Below are 19000 nucleotides of genomic sequence, written 5' to 3'. Positions count from 1 at the left end.
GAAAATTCACAGAACTTAAGTGGGAGTCATCTGTTAATAGTTCACAAATGACCTGAAGTAAAAGTAGTAACATAGGAGAACACGCATATTGTGACAACCTGTTATAAGGCTTTCAACAATCAGTCAGTCCTCATTCCTTTTGTTTTTCTTGGCTCATTTCCAAACAGAAAATAACAGTTCATAGGCTCTCCTGCCCTTCCCGGAGACTGTACTCCCTTATTACACCTTCTGCAGTCAATCTTGCATGCAGTTTTGACCAATGTTAAGTACAATACCTCACAGGGTAAAAGAATCTGCTCCTGAAGAACTAGTTACAGCAGATGAACCCCAGTCATTTCTAAGCAAGAACAATTTCATTAATAGCATTGTATCCATGGTACTGACAAACAAGACTTGAACTTAATAGCACATGAACCAGAAGTGAAAAATCTGCTAATTAAATTTTGCTTACATGAGCTATTAAAAACAGTAAGATTCGATGTGGATTATGACACATACTTGGTGTCCCCTGTATATCAAATGCCTGCATTCTCAAACTATTTACAAAGTTAATACACCAATAAAATATAACTAATTGAATTTTTCCTTCCCCCACCAGGCAGACAAGTCAAGTCAAGGCTCAAGTCACCACTACGTCAGGTCTTTCATTCATTGCTGGCAAATTGTTCATCTGCAATGCTAGAACACACATCACTGCCAAGTTGATTTACAGAGGCTCAGAGCTAATTGAAGAGCAGTAACACCAAAGGAAGAAGCACATTAACAACAGGATGTACTTGGCAATTTTCAGTTGCTTTCTGTAAAAACTGGGATTCTCCTACAGATGCTGATATATGGGAGTTACATCCAGCTAAGTTATTCATGTTTCACTCTGGAATTAGAGGTGGGTTTCATTTACATAAATACTCTTTTAAAACCCAGAATAAGTCCCACCTGATGTCATTCAAAAAGTCCCACTGCTGATCTGGTTTCTAAGCAGAACTTTCCACCAATTGATTACATAATTTTTACTTCAAAACTTGATCAAGTATCTGAGTATGCTATCTTACAGTAAGTTCAAGAGAACTTGTATTTAATATTATGTAGGACATCTGTGACCTAGGCAACATTGGAATTGACTCAGATTTAGTTCAATACCACTGCTTGAGCACTAAAGGTCTTGGTGCATGAACTTCAACAACCTACAATGCAACAGAACAAATTAAAGCAATTTACTGACAAAAAGGATGGAGCTCCTTAAGTACACTGAATGGTGATAGAGAGATGAAGAGGCGTAGTTGTGTTTTACGTATTATCCTTCTGTAAGATAACAAAGATTGCCTTAAAATTGAAGTTGCAAAGTATATCCAAGATAGATTAAAGAGTCTAAGTTAAATAGAAATGTTTGTGGTTTGCAATAAGCATTGTGCTTTGTGAACACATACATGCAAAGCAACACACCTGCTTACAGATGCAAACAAGGAATTAGATGAATACTGATAACATGAGAAATGATGAACAAAACTACTTACATTTTACTCACTCCTGCTTATAATCTTGTTTGATTTTAACCAGAGGAGGAAGCAGAAACACAGATTTTTAAAACCACTTCATTATTAATATTTTCATACAGAGTGATTACTATGAGCCAATAGTCCTTCAGTGTTAACTATTTACCGTTAAAACATAGCTTAGGTTTACATTACTTCTACCTGACTATTTCTTTTACTTAAACATATAGCTTAAAATAAAGAAGAAAGAATATAAATAGCTGTAGTGAGGAGGTTATTTGGGCACAAAATAAATAAATTAATAATTGAGAAGGAGGAAACAGCAGTTTCCTCCACCTTCCCACTCAAGATCCTTTTTGAGGCTTAAATCAAATGTCACCACTGAGATACCAGTCCTGGTCAGGCACACTAGACTACAGCTGTGGTAGCACACAGGGCCATATGGGCTAAGTCTGGCAGGTATATTAATTAACTCAAAGGCTTTTGAGATACCTGTGAGTTAGGACACAAGTCACTTGTTCAAATGACATCAGTTTAACATACTTACACTGAAAAAACTTTTTAGGCTTTAGGTGATTAATTTAATTTAGAACAAAAAAAATACAAGTATAGCTTTATTAAAGCTTTTATTAAATTACTAGAATTTCTTTACATGAGCTACACACACAGTTCCTGTCTTGTGTAAGAAACCCATCACTTCCAAACACAAAAAGGCCCATTAAAATACTATTGTCAAGAGATCAACCGCTTTTGGTTTTCAAATCCCTGTTTTCAAAGCAGGAGCTACCTGCTGAGATGAAGAACCTCTCTTTTCCATTTCAGAATTAGTAGATCTCATCCTCTGCTACCTACTTAAGATCCAGAGATTGGGGCAGGAGGAACAAAAAAACCCAAAACAACAAACTACACCTTTCTGCTTTAGCTCCTGCTGAAGTTAATCAGTACAAAGCAAAGACTCTTTCCAGCTACTGAACTGTAACTAATTCAATCATTAGTCTATCAAACCTTGCCTGAAAAGTAGGGACAACAAAATAAGAACCCAACACTCTCTCCTTTCTGAAAAAGCTACATGTTGACACCATGTAACAAATATGAGTTTTCACTGAACATTGTATAAATTTAAAACAAATCAGCTGCTTACATAAAGTTAGTAACAGAATAGGAACTAAGACCTTAAAATAACAAGTATTCAGAATTATTTTTAAAACACTAGTCTGTCTGGGTTTTTGTTTGTTTGTTTTTAATATCTACCATTTCATTCACACCAGAAAGTGAGCAATAAGGTGCATTAAAGCTCAAGGAAATTTACTCATCTAATCCATTTGGCAGCAAATAGTTTTTACAGGAAGATTTTGGAGCCCACCTTCTGTGTACAGTCTGATCACTGAACTTATTTATTGTTAACAGTCATATACATCATCCACTGCTGCAGAAAGAAAAAAAAGCACAGGTTATCAGTTCTGGCAGCATACCTTAATTTATTAAGTACAGCTTTACCTTGATGTAAAAGTCTCCAAAATTGTTGCCTGCATTATTTACAAACATCTACATTTCCAATTAAGTAATACCACTCAGCTTTAGCATGGGCTAGCAAGTAGCTGCACACCAGTCCCATCCAAGCTGACGCTTCCTCCTTTCAGGGACAGGAACAGATCTTCAAGCAACAAATAGTACCTGAAGAGCCTAACCCTTCCAGTGGCAGAACAGCTGCAAACTCATACTAGCAATATTTCCAGCAGTAGAGTCTGTCTCTCTGTAGCAGCAGCAATCTCAGCTCAGTGTGACAGACAGCGACAGCCAGTCCAACCCAGTCCCACTCTTCCTTTCCCTCGCTCACAGCAGGCATCAAGGCAAAATCACTGGCCTGTCATACACTATTTTAATTAAGACAAAGTCCCCCCTCCTTTTTTTTTTCCCCACCTCCCAACAATGACTGTAGTTATGCGATGACTAAGTGTAACATATGCGAAATAAAAACCTGAATGCTTTAGAGTTTAAAAAACAAATTCTTGAGGCTAGACAAGAGTCTAATTTAAAGAGAACTCACTGTTTATAAAACATTCTGCATGCACAGATGGATTATGTCTACTAATCCATACAAGTAGAAAATTAACACAGAACGTATTACATAAAGATGAAGAACAAAATCAAGACTATACAAGAGAAATTAAGGAATTGTATGTAATTTAAATTCAGTTGTAGATCTTCACGACCATAGCCTTCTTTTCCCGAGTTAGTCTCAGGCAGAACAGCACAAACAGTCCAAGAAGAGTTACCTCAGTCTACTGTGCTACTGAATTATCACTGCCTTATTACTCTTACAGTGAAATATATGCAACATATGTGAACTCACAAGCTGTAACTACTCACCAATCCCCACATCCACTGATTTTAAGTAACAAACACTCTTAAAAATGCCAAAACACCATTCAAATGAAAGCTGATTATCCAGGTTATTATCCAATTTCATTAATATTTTAATATATTAATTTTTATTATTAAATGTATCTATTTCGATTAATATTTGCAGGTGGCTTTTTGGGGGGGGGGAGAGGGGGGCAGAGTTTGAAAGTCAGAGAACACACACAGGTATGCACTCCTTGTGAGGAGAGATGACCTAAGGCAGGATGAGGGGAGAGATCGTAATCTTTTTGTCACTTCAACTGTTAATTTAGAAGCAGCCAGTCACAGCTAAGTGAAAAGAAAAAGAGACTACTGACCTGGCCAAAGCAGCAATACACTATCATTAAATAACAAATTTACCAACAAAACTTGAAAGCCACACCATTACCAAAACCAGCCAACAGCTGGAAAGTTTTGTTTCAAATTCAGTAGAGTTTTGGTTTATGATCCTTGAGCAGGAAAAACAAGACAACATCTTGTAACAATGCACCTAACCAGACAGCTCCATATCAATGCATTTTTCAGTATTTAAAAAGTACACAGCAATTAGAGAAATAAGCAACCTGTTTGGACCTGAAAATTAAGTACAAATGGTGGGGTTTTTCTGACCAGTGACTAATCAATCTTCTTTAATTGTGGGCGTGAGCTCGCTTTAAAACTAAGGCTTTGAACAAAGAGTGCATGCTAATTTGCCCTACCATTTATGTAGGTTCATTTTATTCAAGATCCCTTTGCAAGTAACTGAAAACTGAAATTAACAAGTCAAACACTTACTTAACTTTGTTTTCTGAGAACACCTTAATGCTGTTCAAGCAAGAATCCAGTCCCCACACTGAATATGTACAGTAGATTACAGTAACAATCTATAACAAAAATCCATCAATGTGACAAAATTAATACAATCCTAGAATAAGGAAGCATTGTAGTAATATCCCTGAATATACCAAATAGCAGAGCCTATAAAAAGATCAGGGGAAAAAAGGCCGTTCACAAAGCTTACTGTAAAAAGACTGAGAGCACAGGTATGTTGACAGATATTCGTTTGGCTGCCTACAGCATATGCAATATTCTGAATGACACAAAATACAGGGTAGAAACTTTACAAATGAGTGAGCTCATGACACATTGGGTATGTCCACTACTGTTCATTTTCCAAATCTCTTCAGAAGATCCTCCAAGTCACTTGGGAGCCACCAGCTTCAAAGACAGGTACACAAGCACCAAACAGTGTTGAGCAACAACTAGCAGCAACTAGGCTTCTCATTCTCATACGTATGTATTACAAGAATGTAATTTCACATTCTAAAACATATGTCCATAAAAACTTAAAGACATTGCATTAAAATCCTATGAAAACCCTGTGTTCAGTAATACTATTTCAGCTTAACTGCAAAAAAAGATGAAGAACTTGAGTTACCTTGGAGGTTTGTGATACTGGCATAGGAAGTCAAATCTGTCATCTGGCACAGGTACTCGACTCTCATTGGGGTCAATAGTACAGAAAGGAAAATTTTCTGCTGCTGCTTGACTCTTTGTTAACACATTGAAAAATGTCGATTTCCTACAAACAAAATATACATATTCTTAAAGAAGTTCAGATTAGAATTATTTAAAAGAGCTGGATAGAAACACATCTTATTCCAACTCAAAAGCAATACTGAACTTTCTCTGTACTTCAACAACAGTGACCACTACCCTGATTGTAGTACAGGACACTTTCAAATACACATATGGAGTGCCCCACTGAAACACACTGATGCTTACCTCTTCCCTGCCCTTGAAAATTACCCTAAGTGAAGATATTACATGTCAGTTAGCAAAGTTTTCAGTCGAAAGCAAAGCACAGCTGTATTAGCCACTACTCATTCTTCTCAAGCACAAAGTGAGAAATGGATAAGGATGCTTGAAACTTATTGTGAACGAACAGATTTTGCCAAGACTCACAAGCCCTTTCCCCAAATGTATTGTTTCTTCAGATTTATTTATGTATTAACATAATTTCAGTATCTAAGCAATAGAATTCAACAATTAAGAGAGAAAATAGGGGCACAGAAAGCAAACCACAACAATTAATCAATTACAAGTAATCTTCCATGCATATAAAAATATACAGTTATACCTTAGCAAATATTTTTCATCCTTGTTAAATATCAGGGGGAAAAAATACAAGTGGTATCAAGGGAAAAAAAAGAACATTTCCACTTAAACCAAGAGGCTGATTATTTTGCTAGTTAGTATTTATTTAACCAAAAGAGGGCAATTCTTGAGTTCTTGTTAAGAGAAAGTTCTTAACTCCTGAATCTTCTGTTGTAAGTATTCTGGTGTTTTGTGGTGGGTTTTTTTAGATCCACAGAACTTCTCAGGCCTGGGGGGGGGGGGGAGGAAAAAAAACTTGACAGTTGCCCTGCATGCAGCCACCATGTTCAAAAGTCAGTCACAGCCTTCTTTGAAAATTACATCATAACATAACTGCAAATGCTCTTTTTCCCTATTGACATGTTACATATACAATGTTACTGCTAACTATTTCCTTTCTGGTATGCAACTTACCCACACCCCAAAAAATAAAATAAATGGTAATGAAAAGGAAGCAGAACTCATGGCGCTCAGACATGCTCAAAGACTTTTCCTCTAACTTTTTAAAATATTTCAAATTTGAGACTGCTGACAACTTCTTTCAGTAAATATGATACACAAACTAACACCAACAGTTCACACAAATATTCTCCAGGTAATTCATCATCATCTTTAAATGCCTTAAGTATGGGTTCTTTGAGGAGCTATAACAACTGCAGATGAGAAGTGTGACAGAGAGATTCACCTTGCATCATCTCTCCTAAACTCTATCAACTTTTTATACAACTTTTTTCATTACTCTGAAGAATTTTCAAGAATGGGAGTCCTCTTCACTGCTAATAACACTTATGGTACCATTTACCCCTTCCTGTACACACCACCCTCTCCAAAAAAAACAACAAACCTACAACATAAATGGAATTTGTATACACAGGTATGTGTGCATCTACGTTTGCATAAAAACTTGCAAAAGATTTGGATTTTATAAAAATCAGCAATTGCCAAGACTTTTCTTCCTTTTAATTCTATACCACTACCTAGTCCAGGCTTACACATACCAGCCTCACGCTACCTGTTTTATATCTCTCCACCTGTACACAGTTCAAACTGAATATGTAAGCCTATCGCGCAGCAAACAGACTTACACTGTATCCCCCATCGCGTACACACACAGACACCTCTCTTCACCCAGGCACTGTGCCAGGTCTCTCTACCTGGAGCAGGCACAAGCTTGGGGAGAGCGGGGAGCCCCGGCCTGCTCCTCTGCCAGCAGCCAGCCCCAAGCCCAGCGCTCCCCATCACCTACCCGACGTTAGGCAGCCCGACGATCCCGATCTTCAGGGACGTCCCAAACCTGCCGATGATCGGGTGCGATTTAACCCCGTCGCCTCCCTTTTTCGGGGGCATCTGAAAGCATAGAACGGGAGCAAGCTTAGGCCGTACCACAGCCCAGGGTCCCGCCGGGCACTCTCCACCCCGTTCCTCCCGGCACACCCGGGGCCTCCGCCTCGAAAAGGCCGAGAAGAAACACCCGCCCCGCGCTGCCAGCCGGAGCCGCGGCTGCTCCCCAGGGCCCGGAAGCGCCTCAGTCCGGGCCCGGCGGCTCCCTCCCCACAGTGCCCCACTCCCCGGCCCGCGGGGCAAGCGCGGGCGCGGCGGGGCTCACCTCAGCTGGCGGAGCCGGGCTGCGCGGTCCCCGCGGTCCCCGCCCCGGAGTAGGAAGAGACACGAGCGGCCCGTTCGCACGCGGAACACGCCGGCGGAACAGGCGGGACCGAGCCCGCCCATTGGTCGGGAGCCGCGAGAGGGGAAAGGTCGCCCCAGGAGGGCGGCGCTGGCGAGGAGCCTGCCCCGTGGTCACTGCGCGCCGACAGCGCTGGGCTGGGAGCCGGCGGCCGCCGCTTCACGGCCCTCGGCATCCGCATGCTTAGCGCAGGTTCCATGCGAGGCCCGCTGGTGGCCACGGCGGCGAGTCCGGAGGAGAGCACCGGCCCCCTATGAGGAGAACGCTGGACACCCCGAGCTTCGTTCCTAGAAGCAGCAGTTGGCCTCCTGTTCTCCACCCCTCTTCCCAGAAATCAGCGAGGCACAGAGCCGTGCCTCTGGGAAGAAGGGCCACGTGGTGAAACTGGTGGAAGAAAGGTGATGGGGCAAGAAAACACCAAACTGGGGGTGCGAAGTACAACACTGCTTGAGGAATCCATGCAGAAAACAAGCATCTGGCCAGGGTTCTTCACCCTTTCATGCCCTAGGAGTAGGAAAAGGCCTTCATTAGCTGCATTCTCCCCAGACTGTGGGTAACAAAACTCAGGTTTATTTTTCTAACCTTTTGGTTTTGTTCTGTAGCCCTTTCTCTGAGGGATGGTTCCCTCACACTTGCCTATCGGGCACTGTCCTGGGTTCAGCAGTAGCAGTCATTTTTCTCCTTCTTAGTAGCTGATGCAGTGCTGTGTTTTTGACTTTCGGCCTGGGAACAGTGCTGACAGCACCGATGTTTTTAGTTACCAATCAGATGTTTTAGTCTGGCCAAGGACTTTGTGAGCCTCATGCTCTGACAGGGAGGAGGGGAAGCCGGGAGAAGCAGAGACAGGACACCTGACCCAAACTGACCAAAGAGGTATTCCATACCACAGCACGTCATGCCCAGGATGTAATGGAGAGTTACACAGAAGGGCTAGGGGACTGCAGGGTTGAATGAGGTATCAGCCGGTGCTTGGTCAGGCTGGGGGGGTGAGTTATCAGTCGGCTGGTGTTGAGGTGTTGTATTCTCTTCCCTTGTTATTTCCTTTATCATTACTATTATTGGTGGTAGCAGGAGTGATTTGTGTTATACCTTAGTTACTAAACTGTTCTTATCTCAGCCCGTGGGAGTTGCATTCTTTCCGATTCTCCTCTCCATCCCTCCAGGAGTAGGGGGAAGGCAAGAAGGGGGGGGGAGTGAGTGAACGAGCTGCCTGACTGGTTTTAAACCATGACGGGCACACAGTGTGGAAATACGCCACAAAGAGGCTACGCAGACTTACTCTGCAGCTCTGGTGCATGGCACAATGAGCCATTAGGTTTTTGTCCACATAACAGCTTGTAAGAGTCACTAGCAACCTGCTGTCAGGACTCACAGCTGCTTTACAAAACTGAGCATTTGCATCGCTTCTACACAGAAAGCTGGAATGTAAGGAAAAGTCATTTAATTTCCCAAGCCCCATGGATCAGAGCTGGAGGCAAGAGCAAAACCCTTGGGAGAGTTGCTGCAAATGAGGAGTCCAATCTCCACTTCCAGAAGAGGAACACTAAACCCTGCTGTAGCTATTCTATCCAGCAGTATCCATCAAAATGGGCAGGAGGAAGTAAAGGGATCTGCAAGAGCTTACAATTATCTGCACATAGGGGTTCCATTTAACCTGTAAATAGGAATTTAGTGGAATGAGCAATCATTATTATAAACTGCACTTTTGCTGCTTCAACATTGGCTCTACAAAGTCAATTTTGCTGTCCCTTAGAAGAGCAGTGCAGAAATGCAAAGCTTGTTTATTCAGTCCCCAGATGCAAAGCTAGATTTGACCCTCAGGTCAGTTCTGGGAAGAAGTGATTGGTTTCAGAAGTCAGTATTTCTAGGAGGCATTAGGCAGCAGCATGTACACTTAGGACTATGCTCATAGTTCTCAGAATAAAGGTTTTTTTTCCATTTGCTGTTTCAAACAAATATGTATATAATTTAGTCTGTAAGTAGAATGAAGGTAGTTTTGTCCCTGCCCATGGCAGGGGTGTTGGAACTAGATGATATTAAGATCCTTTCCAACCCTAACTATTCTATTCTATAATTCTACCCAGCTATAAGAGCCATTAAGATCACCAATTCCCATGCATAGCATTATTTTGAATATATAATCTGTACAGAAAAAGATACTTTAATATGAGTCAGTAATGACTACATCTCATCTACGTTCCATGTCTCGGTCAATTTTCTCTTTTGTCATAGATCTGTGCTAATGTTATCTTCAGAAACTATCAAGAATGTAAATACCTTAGTTGCATGTGCAGTATCCTTTTGTGAGTCTTTTAAAAATATTTTAACTGACAGTTCCTTTTCCACCTAACTTCATCTTAAGTTCTGTAGAAAGAATTTGCAAAAGATAAATAAATAAGTCTTCATCAAGAAAACAACAATTCTCTCAACCTAAATTGGCCCTGTCAAAATACATGATGCTGTTATTTAGGATGTCCTTCTCTACAGGCTTTTTTAGTGAACGCGAACTTCAAAAGCTTTCCGAGATGATTATGGCTTGCAAGGAGACTGAACAAGAACCTGTACCCTTGTGGAAATAATAACGTAAATGAAAGGGAAACATCAAGGCACAAAGAGTAACGCTGTTCACTGCCAAGTAGAGACAAGGGCTCACATTTCCTGGTCTTCTGTTTCCTGCCCCAACAATCCTGCACCAGAGTGGGAAGCTCTGGAAAGGTGAAATACCCAGCACCCTGAAAAGGGCCCTGAGCATCTGTGTGCTCTTTGGATTAAAAGGAGCACTGGCAGTTAGGCACATTACTAGATTCTTGTTCGTGCTTATCTAGAGACTTATAAAGATGGTGTGTGGTCAAGAGGAGCCCATTGTAAACACATCGGGATTTATTTATAACAATTCATGTGGCAATTGCATAAACAGTAATCATCCTCTTAAAAGGATGAACAGGGAATAAAATAGAGAATTCAAGAAGAAAACATGAAACATTTAGGATCTATGAAAAAACAGTTGTGGAATGTTACAGATGTCAGACCAGGACTCTTCAAAAAATTAAAGACATTTTTCCAGCTCAGGCTCCGCTTCTCTGAACCATTAAAGGTAGGCACCATCAAGTGTTTGCCTGCTAGGAAAATTGAAGGAGAGAAGGCAGTAAAAACTGTTCTTATAGCATGTCCTATTTTAAGTCCATAAGATAAAATTCTCAAAACTTGAAAAACACCAGAGCAAAGGAGTCAAGGTGAGAGTATCATCAGATTATATATCATCTCTGACACAATAAAAGGAATATAATCTTCAGCATTAAAAAAAAAACCAACAAACCCAACAAAACAAACCCCCAAAAACCCACTTCTTTTTTTCCTAAGAAAGGACACTTACTAAGACTAATTTAGAATTGCATATAAAAAATATTGTTATAAATTAATGTTTTTTTCTGTGACATGATTTTTTTTATAATTTAGTTGAGGAAAAGAATACAGTATCTGCTCAGAGCTTTTCTATTGGTATAGTGATAGTGACAGCAGGAACAGCCAGTTCTTGTTGGTAACATGCTTATATGATCTTTCTACCATCTTAAAAGCTAACGTTAGACATTTAAAAGGGAAAAAAATAATATCAGCCAACTAATTCAGATTAAAATGTAATTATTTAGTGGTTGAATAAAGCTAACAGATTACCACACTGAACAGTCAAAATACTGACAATAACCAAAAATACTTACAAATAGCTGCAGAGTAGCTTTGCATCCCTAGATCACAAGCTTCAGTAACCAAATTAGTTTCCTTTTCAGGAATGGAAGAAACATATCTTAGTTTTCCATCCTTCTAAAGTTCAAGACAGCCCACTTTTTTCCATACTCATCTTGAAATAGGCTTATGTGAGACCATTGCACAGCAACAATAAGGGGTGGATTTGCCTAGCTCTGTTGAAAAGACCAGACTTCCCGAAAGGCTACTTTTGGAGAGCTTTTCCTTTTACTACATTGATCTCTGTATTTAATTTACTGTTAGCATGGCCACTTCACTAAATACAGATATAGGACTTTAAAGCATTTGATTCCTTCAGCTGGAAGTCATTCCTTGACAATGTAAGACTTCATCTTACATGCTTTTGATTTCAAGTTGCTTTTAGAGTCATGGTTTGCCTTACTTGGTTGAATGTTCCTATCCAAGTCTGTCATAATGGCAAAACCCTAATTTTAAACTGGCGCACATAGTTTAAATCATTATAATCTTAACTGTATTACATTCAAAATGTGCTTTATAAGTTTAATGGAAAAAAAACATCTAGAGAGCAACCATCTCAATGTCAACTCTCCAACACAGAAACAGCACACAAATACAGCTTATTGTACAGCTGGAACACGTGCAGAAGTCAAACAGCCCTGGAGCAACTCCACCTGATTAAAAACAATGTTTAAGGGAGAGTAATAAAACAAACACTTTGTGGTTTGTGCCACCAACATAGTTTTTGCTTTTTGCTGCCCAGAACATGTATTTACTGCAAAGTCACTGTTAACTGCAAAAATAAGTGGTTTTGTAGAACTCAAAGAATAAAGACAGAGCCCCTGATCCTTGCTGTGACCAGGCAATATTCAGTGCAACCCAGGGGGTGAGAAGAACACAGCTGCTTTTGCACACCACTACTCCTGAATTGCCTGGGTCTGTGCCACTTGGAGAGAACTGAATGCTTCCCAGTAATACAGTCTTCCTAAAAAGAAACACTGTTCAAGGGCACGGTCCAAACTAAATGCTGTTCATTGAGTTGTGTGGAGCTTAAAGGTACTCATCACCCAGCTGAACTGTGCTTTAATACAACATTCTTAAACATTATGTTTGGTAGGTTTCAATAGGGTTTGTTCTTTTAACTGTGGATTCATCCAGTTTTATAGATAATCGAACCTTGTACTGTTCTTTGTACACTTCAATTTATACTACGTGGTTCATATTCACTCATTTTCACATTTTTGTATTGTGCTAACTATCCTTGTTAAAACAATGGTTTCCCTTCCCCACTAAAAAAAAAGCTAACACTGTACATTTAAGAAGGAGAAAAAAAAATAATATCAACCAACTAATTTAGGTTAAAATATAGTTAGTTAGTGGTAAAGAATGGTGACAGGTTGTTAATGATGTTTGTACTGCTCCAAAGTCAGTCAGAATTGCTGTGGAGGTATAAAGCAGCTCTCACCCCTTTCTGCAATATCCCAGACTGTGGTAGTCTAGAAGCACATAATGCAGAACAGTCTGATCTGCCACATATTGATAATATTTCTAGATCATGAAACTGGAAATTTTAGCCCAATTTCATAACTTTAACATGGACAACGTCACTAACAGTATAATGCGTACTGAAATTATCATAGCAAGAATAGTGAAAGACAGATTAACCCACTGAAAAGGAGCAAAAGCCAAGGAGAGAGGGGTACTATAGTAGGAGGAATTACCTAGGAATTAATGAAATTTCAGTTCAAAAATGACAGGTCTACTTTGAACTTTTCAGTAGCGTAGCAAATAACAGTGTAAAAGAAAGTACCAATCTAAAATAAAAATAGGTATATGATTACTACTAATAAAAACAGAAAATTGTCTTAAATGGGGACTGATTATGGAGTGGACAACACGAGGCTTTTTCTAAGCTTCAAAGATGCAAGGACCATCCTAGCATGACCACTGGTTGTTGTTGGTTTGGGCTTTTTTCTCCAAATGAAACCCTAAGGACCGTTGGAAGAGCATAAATGGTAGTGGTCTAAGAAAAATCATAGATTTAATTTATTTAGCACTGGGGATGGTAGCACTGAAGGGTGAATTAATCAAGATGCTTGACAGTTGAACAAGTATGAGAAAGGAACATGAGTGTAAAATAGTACTTGGTACCTTGAAGGGTATTATTAAACATGGAAGGAGATGGTCTAATGTACAAGTAGGGAGACTTCTGTCCCTGAATTCAGGATATAATTCTCATAGTTCTCTACTTGGAAAAAAACTCAGCAGCTCAGCAAAGCTTCACTCAACACCAGTATTTTCCCCATAATTTATTTACAAGGTTGTTCCTAACTTTCTGCTCCAAATTGTGCAGTACTCTCTGTGCAATACTCCCTGTACTCAAGTGTTAAGGGGCCAATGCAACTGAATACAAAGCTGTGTTTAGCCATAGTCTACCCATTGTATCCCATGCTCTGTTTTCCCAAAATGAGAATTAAATTCATGTCAGTAATAGGAAGAGTTCACTGTCCCACCCTGCTAGTGCTGGGATGGAGGATGCACTCAGCAGGACAGAACTAGCACACCAGGAGTGCTCAGTGATCAGCCAACAGCCTGAGAAGACCTCTGCAGAGGGGTTCTGGAAGGACTATGCAATCCTATTACCAAACACCAGGAAATTACTCACCAAGTGGTAAAGCTTACTACCATTGTGTTATGAAATAAAACACAATCATAGAAATCCCATTGCCTCATAATACTAATAGTTTTGTGGGTGCAACCAAAGTATGACTTAACAGTGTGGATGCTTGAATACACATCTCACCAATATGGATTTCAGAAACCAAATTCCACACAGGGATTTTCAAACACTATGGGCTGCCGATATGTAGTTCCTGCGCTCCAAGGAAACACAAGAGCATGGCCTACCACAAGTAATTATTCTTCTGCAAATCTAATCCACACCTACACATACATTTTATATACCAGTCTCCCTTTTAAACCAGAATTTGGCTTACAGGGTATTTTAATTCTTCTCAATAGCTTTACTTAGATCACTATGCCCTTACTACATAGTAAAAGAAAGGTTAGTGTATTTGCAGTCAGCGCAATGTGAACACTGAAGACTACTGCTGAGAAGCCGTGGCAAGGCACCAAAATAACATCAGTGACCTGCTACAAAAGGAAGAAAACACATGGGCCACTCTTCTTTCAGATGCAGAACCTTTAACAGTTTAATTTGTTACATGAGTGAAACGGATCAACTGATTGTATCTCTGCAACACCGAAATTTTGCATGTCACAAGGAATTCTCATAGGGAAGAGTGATCTTTATCAGGAAAGGTACTCACTTGCTCTGCTTTCTCACTAAGCTAGATCTTCCATTTGACATGCCAGCTACAATTTACAGGACTCCTGACAACATCATCTGAAAAAGTACACATTTGTGTTGGTCTTTTTTAGAAATCAGGTTCTTAAAGTGTGACCCCTTGTTTCTAACCACAGGCTATCTGATGGGGAGTGAATACAGTTGTCAGCTGGTGGGGCAGAAACTTTTAATGTCAAGAACTTAAGAATCTCTGAAAGCTCCATAGCCTGTAGTCACTGGTGTCTAATACGAGTGGGTAGCTTAAGTAATTTGGGAAGAAAAGTTTATTTCCTGCCTGCACAGAGCTGACTGCCAACATATAACATATATTTATTCTTTTTTGCAGTTCAAGGTGGGGAGCAGTTTGCCCTTGCACATTATGTGATCTTAAAGTAGAATGTATTACTAAGGATTTGAAGCGCCTAGCTCTCTTACATTGCTTGAAAAAACTCAGATTGGCACCTGAAGATATACAAGATCTTTTAAGCCATTTATTGATCACTGGATATCAGAAAATATCCTTTGCTTACTTTCCTGGATATCTCCTCTATAAAGCATTGTTTTAAAATAAATATGTGCTGCTAATTAATATTTCTGTGGTTCTCTTTTAAGATCTATGTTGTGATTGTTTATCACATTTCCCTTAACAACATCTTTTGTGAATTCTGTTCATTTTCCTGAAGGTCTCATGATCCAATCTCCAACCTATTTAAAAGAAAATGCTTTGTGTGCCATTTTGTACTCGTGGTCGTTTGGAGTTCTATTTCAGCTTCATTAATATTGATGCAACTTGTCTCTCCACTCATTCTCAGCAGATACTTCGAAATTAATCTTCAGCATTTGCTGTGATTTGTTTCCGTTTTGTGCTTCAGCCCCGAGTCCAGCTCTTGTCTAGTTAATTTTGTTTGCTTTCTTTTTAACCGCTTGCTATGACTGTTCTACTACTTGTGCCACTGTGGTGTGTCAGCCCTTTATGGGATCCCTGTTTCGTCTCTGCCTTTCACTGTGATTTTCCATCATTATGGGCCTCTTGAATAAAAATGTAGCCCTTGTTTCTGACAAAGTCCATGTTCCTTTTCTTTCTGTGTGATTTTCCATCATTACAGTTCTTAAATTTCTTGAATAATGATATATACTATGAACAAATGGATGGAGCAGTAATGGCTTCATCAGTGTTTTCTAAAATATATCTGCAGCTTTCAGAGCATACAGTGCTACAGCACAGCCTGTGCCATGTTTGTAAAAGCATGATTTCAGAAGTGTATTTTGTAGCCTATTGATGACTATGCCACTCTGCGTTAATAATTTGCCTTCTTTCTAATGTTACGTACTTCTCAGGATAGTGGTTTCAAAATGATATCGAAGTTGAAGTATTAGCACTGCACATCTTTGAATAAAATGATGAAAACATAATTACTTTGTGATGTTTACAGCAATACCACTATGTTATGGAAATAACAAGATTCTTATTAGGCCTTTTACACCCAGGATGTATTCATAGGTTTCAGAACCATTACTAAAATAAGTCAAGGTTCTAATTTGAAGCAGCAAATCGTAATAAACAAGTAATCAAAATAAATGCTTTAGAAAACTATCTGCAAAAAAGTGATAAATGAAAAGTTGTAACTAATTAGTACTGAACTACATTTACCTTATGATGGAAACCAAAGGTGTGAAAATATTTAGAATTAAATTCTCAATGAACAATGTTAATTTGCTGATTTGAACAATGGAAGTCTTTAATATAGCATAAATTAGGGTAAAAATAGGGATCAAAATATGATAAAATATTTCCTATCTTATTTGACAATAGTGACACAGTAACTTAGTCCAGAGTCCTTCAGTGATTCTAAAGGGAGAAAGAAATTAATTACAAAACACTAACCAAGTGTGTAAACAACATTAGCTTTACTTTTTATTATTATTTCTTCCCCCCCCCCCCCGTTAAATGTTAGTTGCTATTTCATTTTGGATGACAGATGAAAAGCTCAAATGTCTCAAGGATCTGGAGTGACTGCAGAAGTGAACCAGTGTTTCCAAAACCATTTGTAGTGATATTTACAATTAGCTACAGTCTTTCCCACCAATATAAAGGGGTCTTTTGCTTTTAATTAAGAGGGAAAAAAAATGGTCCTTATGTGCCCTGTTCTCTTTCGTTCAAATTACAAGTTTCCAAATTCCTTGAAGCTCTCCTTGAAGGGAATCTCCTGGGCTGAGGCACTGTCCTCTTCCCACCAGGGCAGCTGGTGGCCTGGAGCAGGCAAGCCACCTGCAGAACCCCAGCCAGGCACTCAGCAGGAGGAGCAGCTCCACAGTATGTGAGCAAGAAGAGCAAAGCAGGTTTGTTAATGGCAGCCAGGATCAACCAAAAGTCCAGTAACTGCCAGGAAAGCGCATAGTGACAAAGCAGGTCTGCAGTCAATCCAGGCAGCCAAGTAAAAACAGGTTGGAGAGCGGGTCATAAGACCTTTGCAAAAGGTCACAGAACTAGGAGCAGGCACATCTACCACCTCACACCTGAGAGTACATGAGCACATACAAGCCCTCAGCAAGATGCTCTCTCACAGCTCTACTGACAGCATCCCAACCCTAGGTCACACACTGCATTGCACAGCACCAGAGCTGCCCTGAACACAGGCGGGAGGAAGAGGTTGCAGTGCCTTTATGCTTCACTTGGACTTCACCCAAGCAGCTTTCAGTAACTGATGCTCCTTACTTTGGTGCCTTGACTTAGCCTGAAACATATTGCTGAGAATGCTTATATATCCCTTTCAGTTTATCTTCCAAAGAACCAGTGACTGTTTAATAGTGTTTGTATTAATGATTTCTTCTTACTACTTTCCCTTACAATGCGAGCTTGGTGCCTCAGTGATAACAATTTAGCTGCACTGCTGGTTCACTGAAAAGCCTTGGGAAGATCACTAATTTATGATATACATCTGCCAAGTGATGATCCCACTCCAGTTGTCTTCCCTCACAGTGTTTTGTAGGTTGGAATGTGTAGGTAGGTGGCCAAGTCTGAATAGCTGTGTTATGTTAGTTCAGTAACAGTGAAGAGTTATTATTTTGGGCTAATGCTAAAGCATAACTACTGTATGGCCTCATACACATCTGAAATTTTTACAGCCTCCAAAAAAGAAATATACACAGTCACTTACAGGGCTGTGTCCAATCATTCTAATGAGAAGATAAGAGATTGTTTTGCAGCACAAAGTGGGAGAAGACTTAATACAATCAGTCACAGTTTCAGTAGTGCCTTTGCTTCAATACCCAATTTATGTCAATTTGTACCCAATTTTCTTAAGTGGATGGTTGAGAACAATATTACTGTTTTTTTATCTTCCAGGTAAGTGTATTTCTCTTTCCATTTTAGCTGAGATAAGTTATGAAGTCGCTTCTCAAATGCAAGTTTCAGTCCGTCATTGAATAATAACTTGAATGATTGTCCCTCTTTTCCTAACCCTTGGATTAGAAACATAATTGAACAGTCTGAATCTGCAAGTTTCAGTCCTAATCATTCTTTGTTTTGTCAGAGAAGTACTGACAAAACTGACCACTGTCCCTAGCAATCTCAATACATATTTCAGCCATAAAGTTATAAAAGGCTTCAAATGTATCTAAAATGTTTAACTCTGGGATGCTGGGGAGGGACTCTTCATTAGGGACTGTAGTGACAGGACAAGGGGTAGCAGGTTCAAACCTAAACAGGGGAAGTTTAGATTGGATATAAGGAGGAAATTCTTTCCTGTTAGGGTGGTGAGGCACTGGAATAGGTTGTCCAGGGAGGCTGTGAATGCTCCATCCCTGGCAATGTTCAAGGCCAGGTTGAACAAAGCCTTGGGTGACATGGTTTACTGTGAGGTGTCCCTGTCCATGGCAGGGGGGTTGGAACTAGATGATCTTAAGGTCCTTTCCAACCCTAACTATTCTATGATTCTATGATTCTAACCCAGCAGCCTGAGAGATGAAACTACATGATTAAGTTCTTGATCATGTTACACAAATAGCCCAGCAAAGCCATGCCTTGTTTTCAAGGTAAAATGATAATTAAAATACATAGAAGAGAAAAAGGCTCACAGTATAAGAAACTGCAGTTAAAAATTAAGAAAAGTGATTCAGAATTCTGCCTTAATAGCCACTATACTTCAGAATAAAGACAGAAGCTCACACATTCGTTGCTTATTTCACTGGCTAAAACTGGAAATCCAGATGGCTTCATAA

At 39.7% G+C, this 19000-nt stretch overlaps 1 protein-coding gene across 2 annotated transcripts in view; it reads right to left on the bottom strand.

Moving 5' to 3' along the window:
* The window catches only part of OLA1 (Obg like ATPase 1), a 136654-nt gene that overhangs the window by 93575 nt on the left and 24079 nt on the right, over positions 1–19000 (bottom strand). Inside the window, exons 1-3 of one of the 2 annotated variants that reach the window (XM_061380257.1) lie at positions 7636–7794; positions 7276–7376; positions 5311–5454 (exon numbers count right to left, since the gene is read on the bottom strand). In XM_061380257.1, the coding sequence (XP_061236241.1) occupies positions 5311–5454; positions 7276–7376 (245 nt within the window). In that variant the 5' untranslated portion in view covers positions 7636–7794. Of the gene's footprint in view, positions 1–5310; positions 5455–7275; positions 7377–7635; positions 7795–19000 lie in introns of those variants that run through there. The other variant, XM_061380246.1, reaches the window with a different exon arrangement.

Source organism: Neopsephotus bourkii, unplaced genomic scaffold (genome assembly GCF_033783945.1).
Source record: "Neopsephotus bourkii isolate Nb327-2 ecotype Australia unplaced genomic scaffold, CSIRO-AGI_Nbou_v1 NB_196, whole genome shotgun sequence".
In the NCBI taxonomy this organism is placed as follows: Eukaryota; Metazoa; Chordata; class Aves; order Psittaciformes; family Psittacidae; genus Neopsephotus; species Neopsephotus bourkii.
This window is presented reverse-complemented; position numbering and strand designations above follow the sequence as displayed.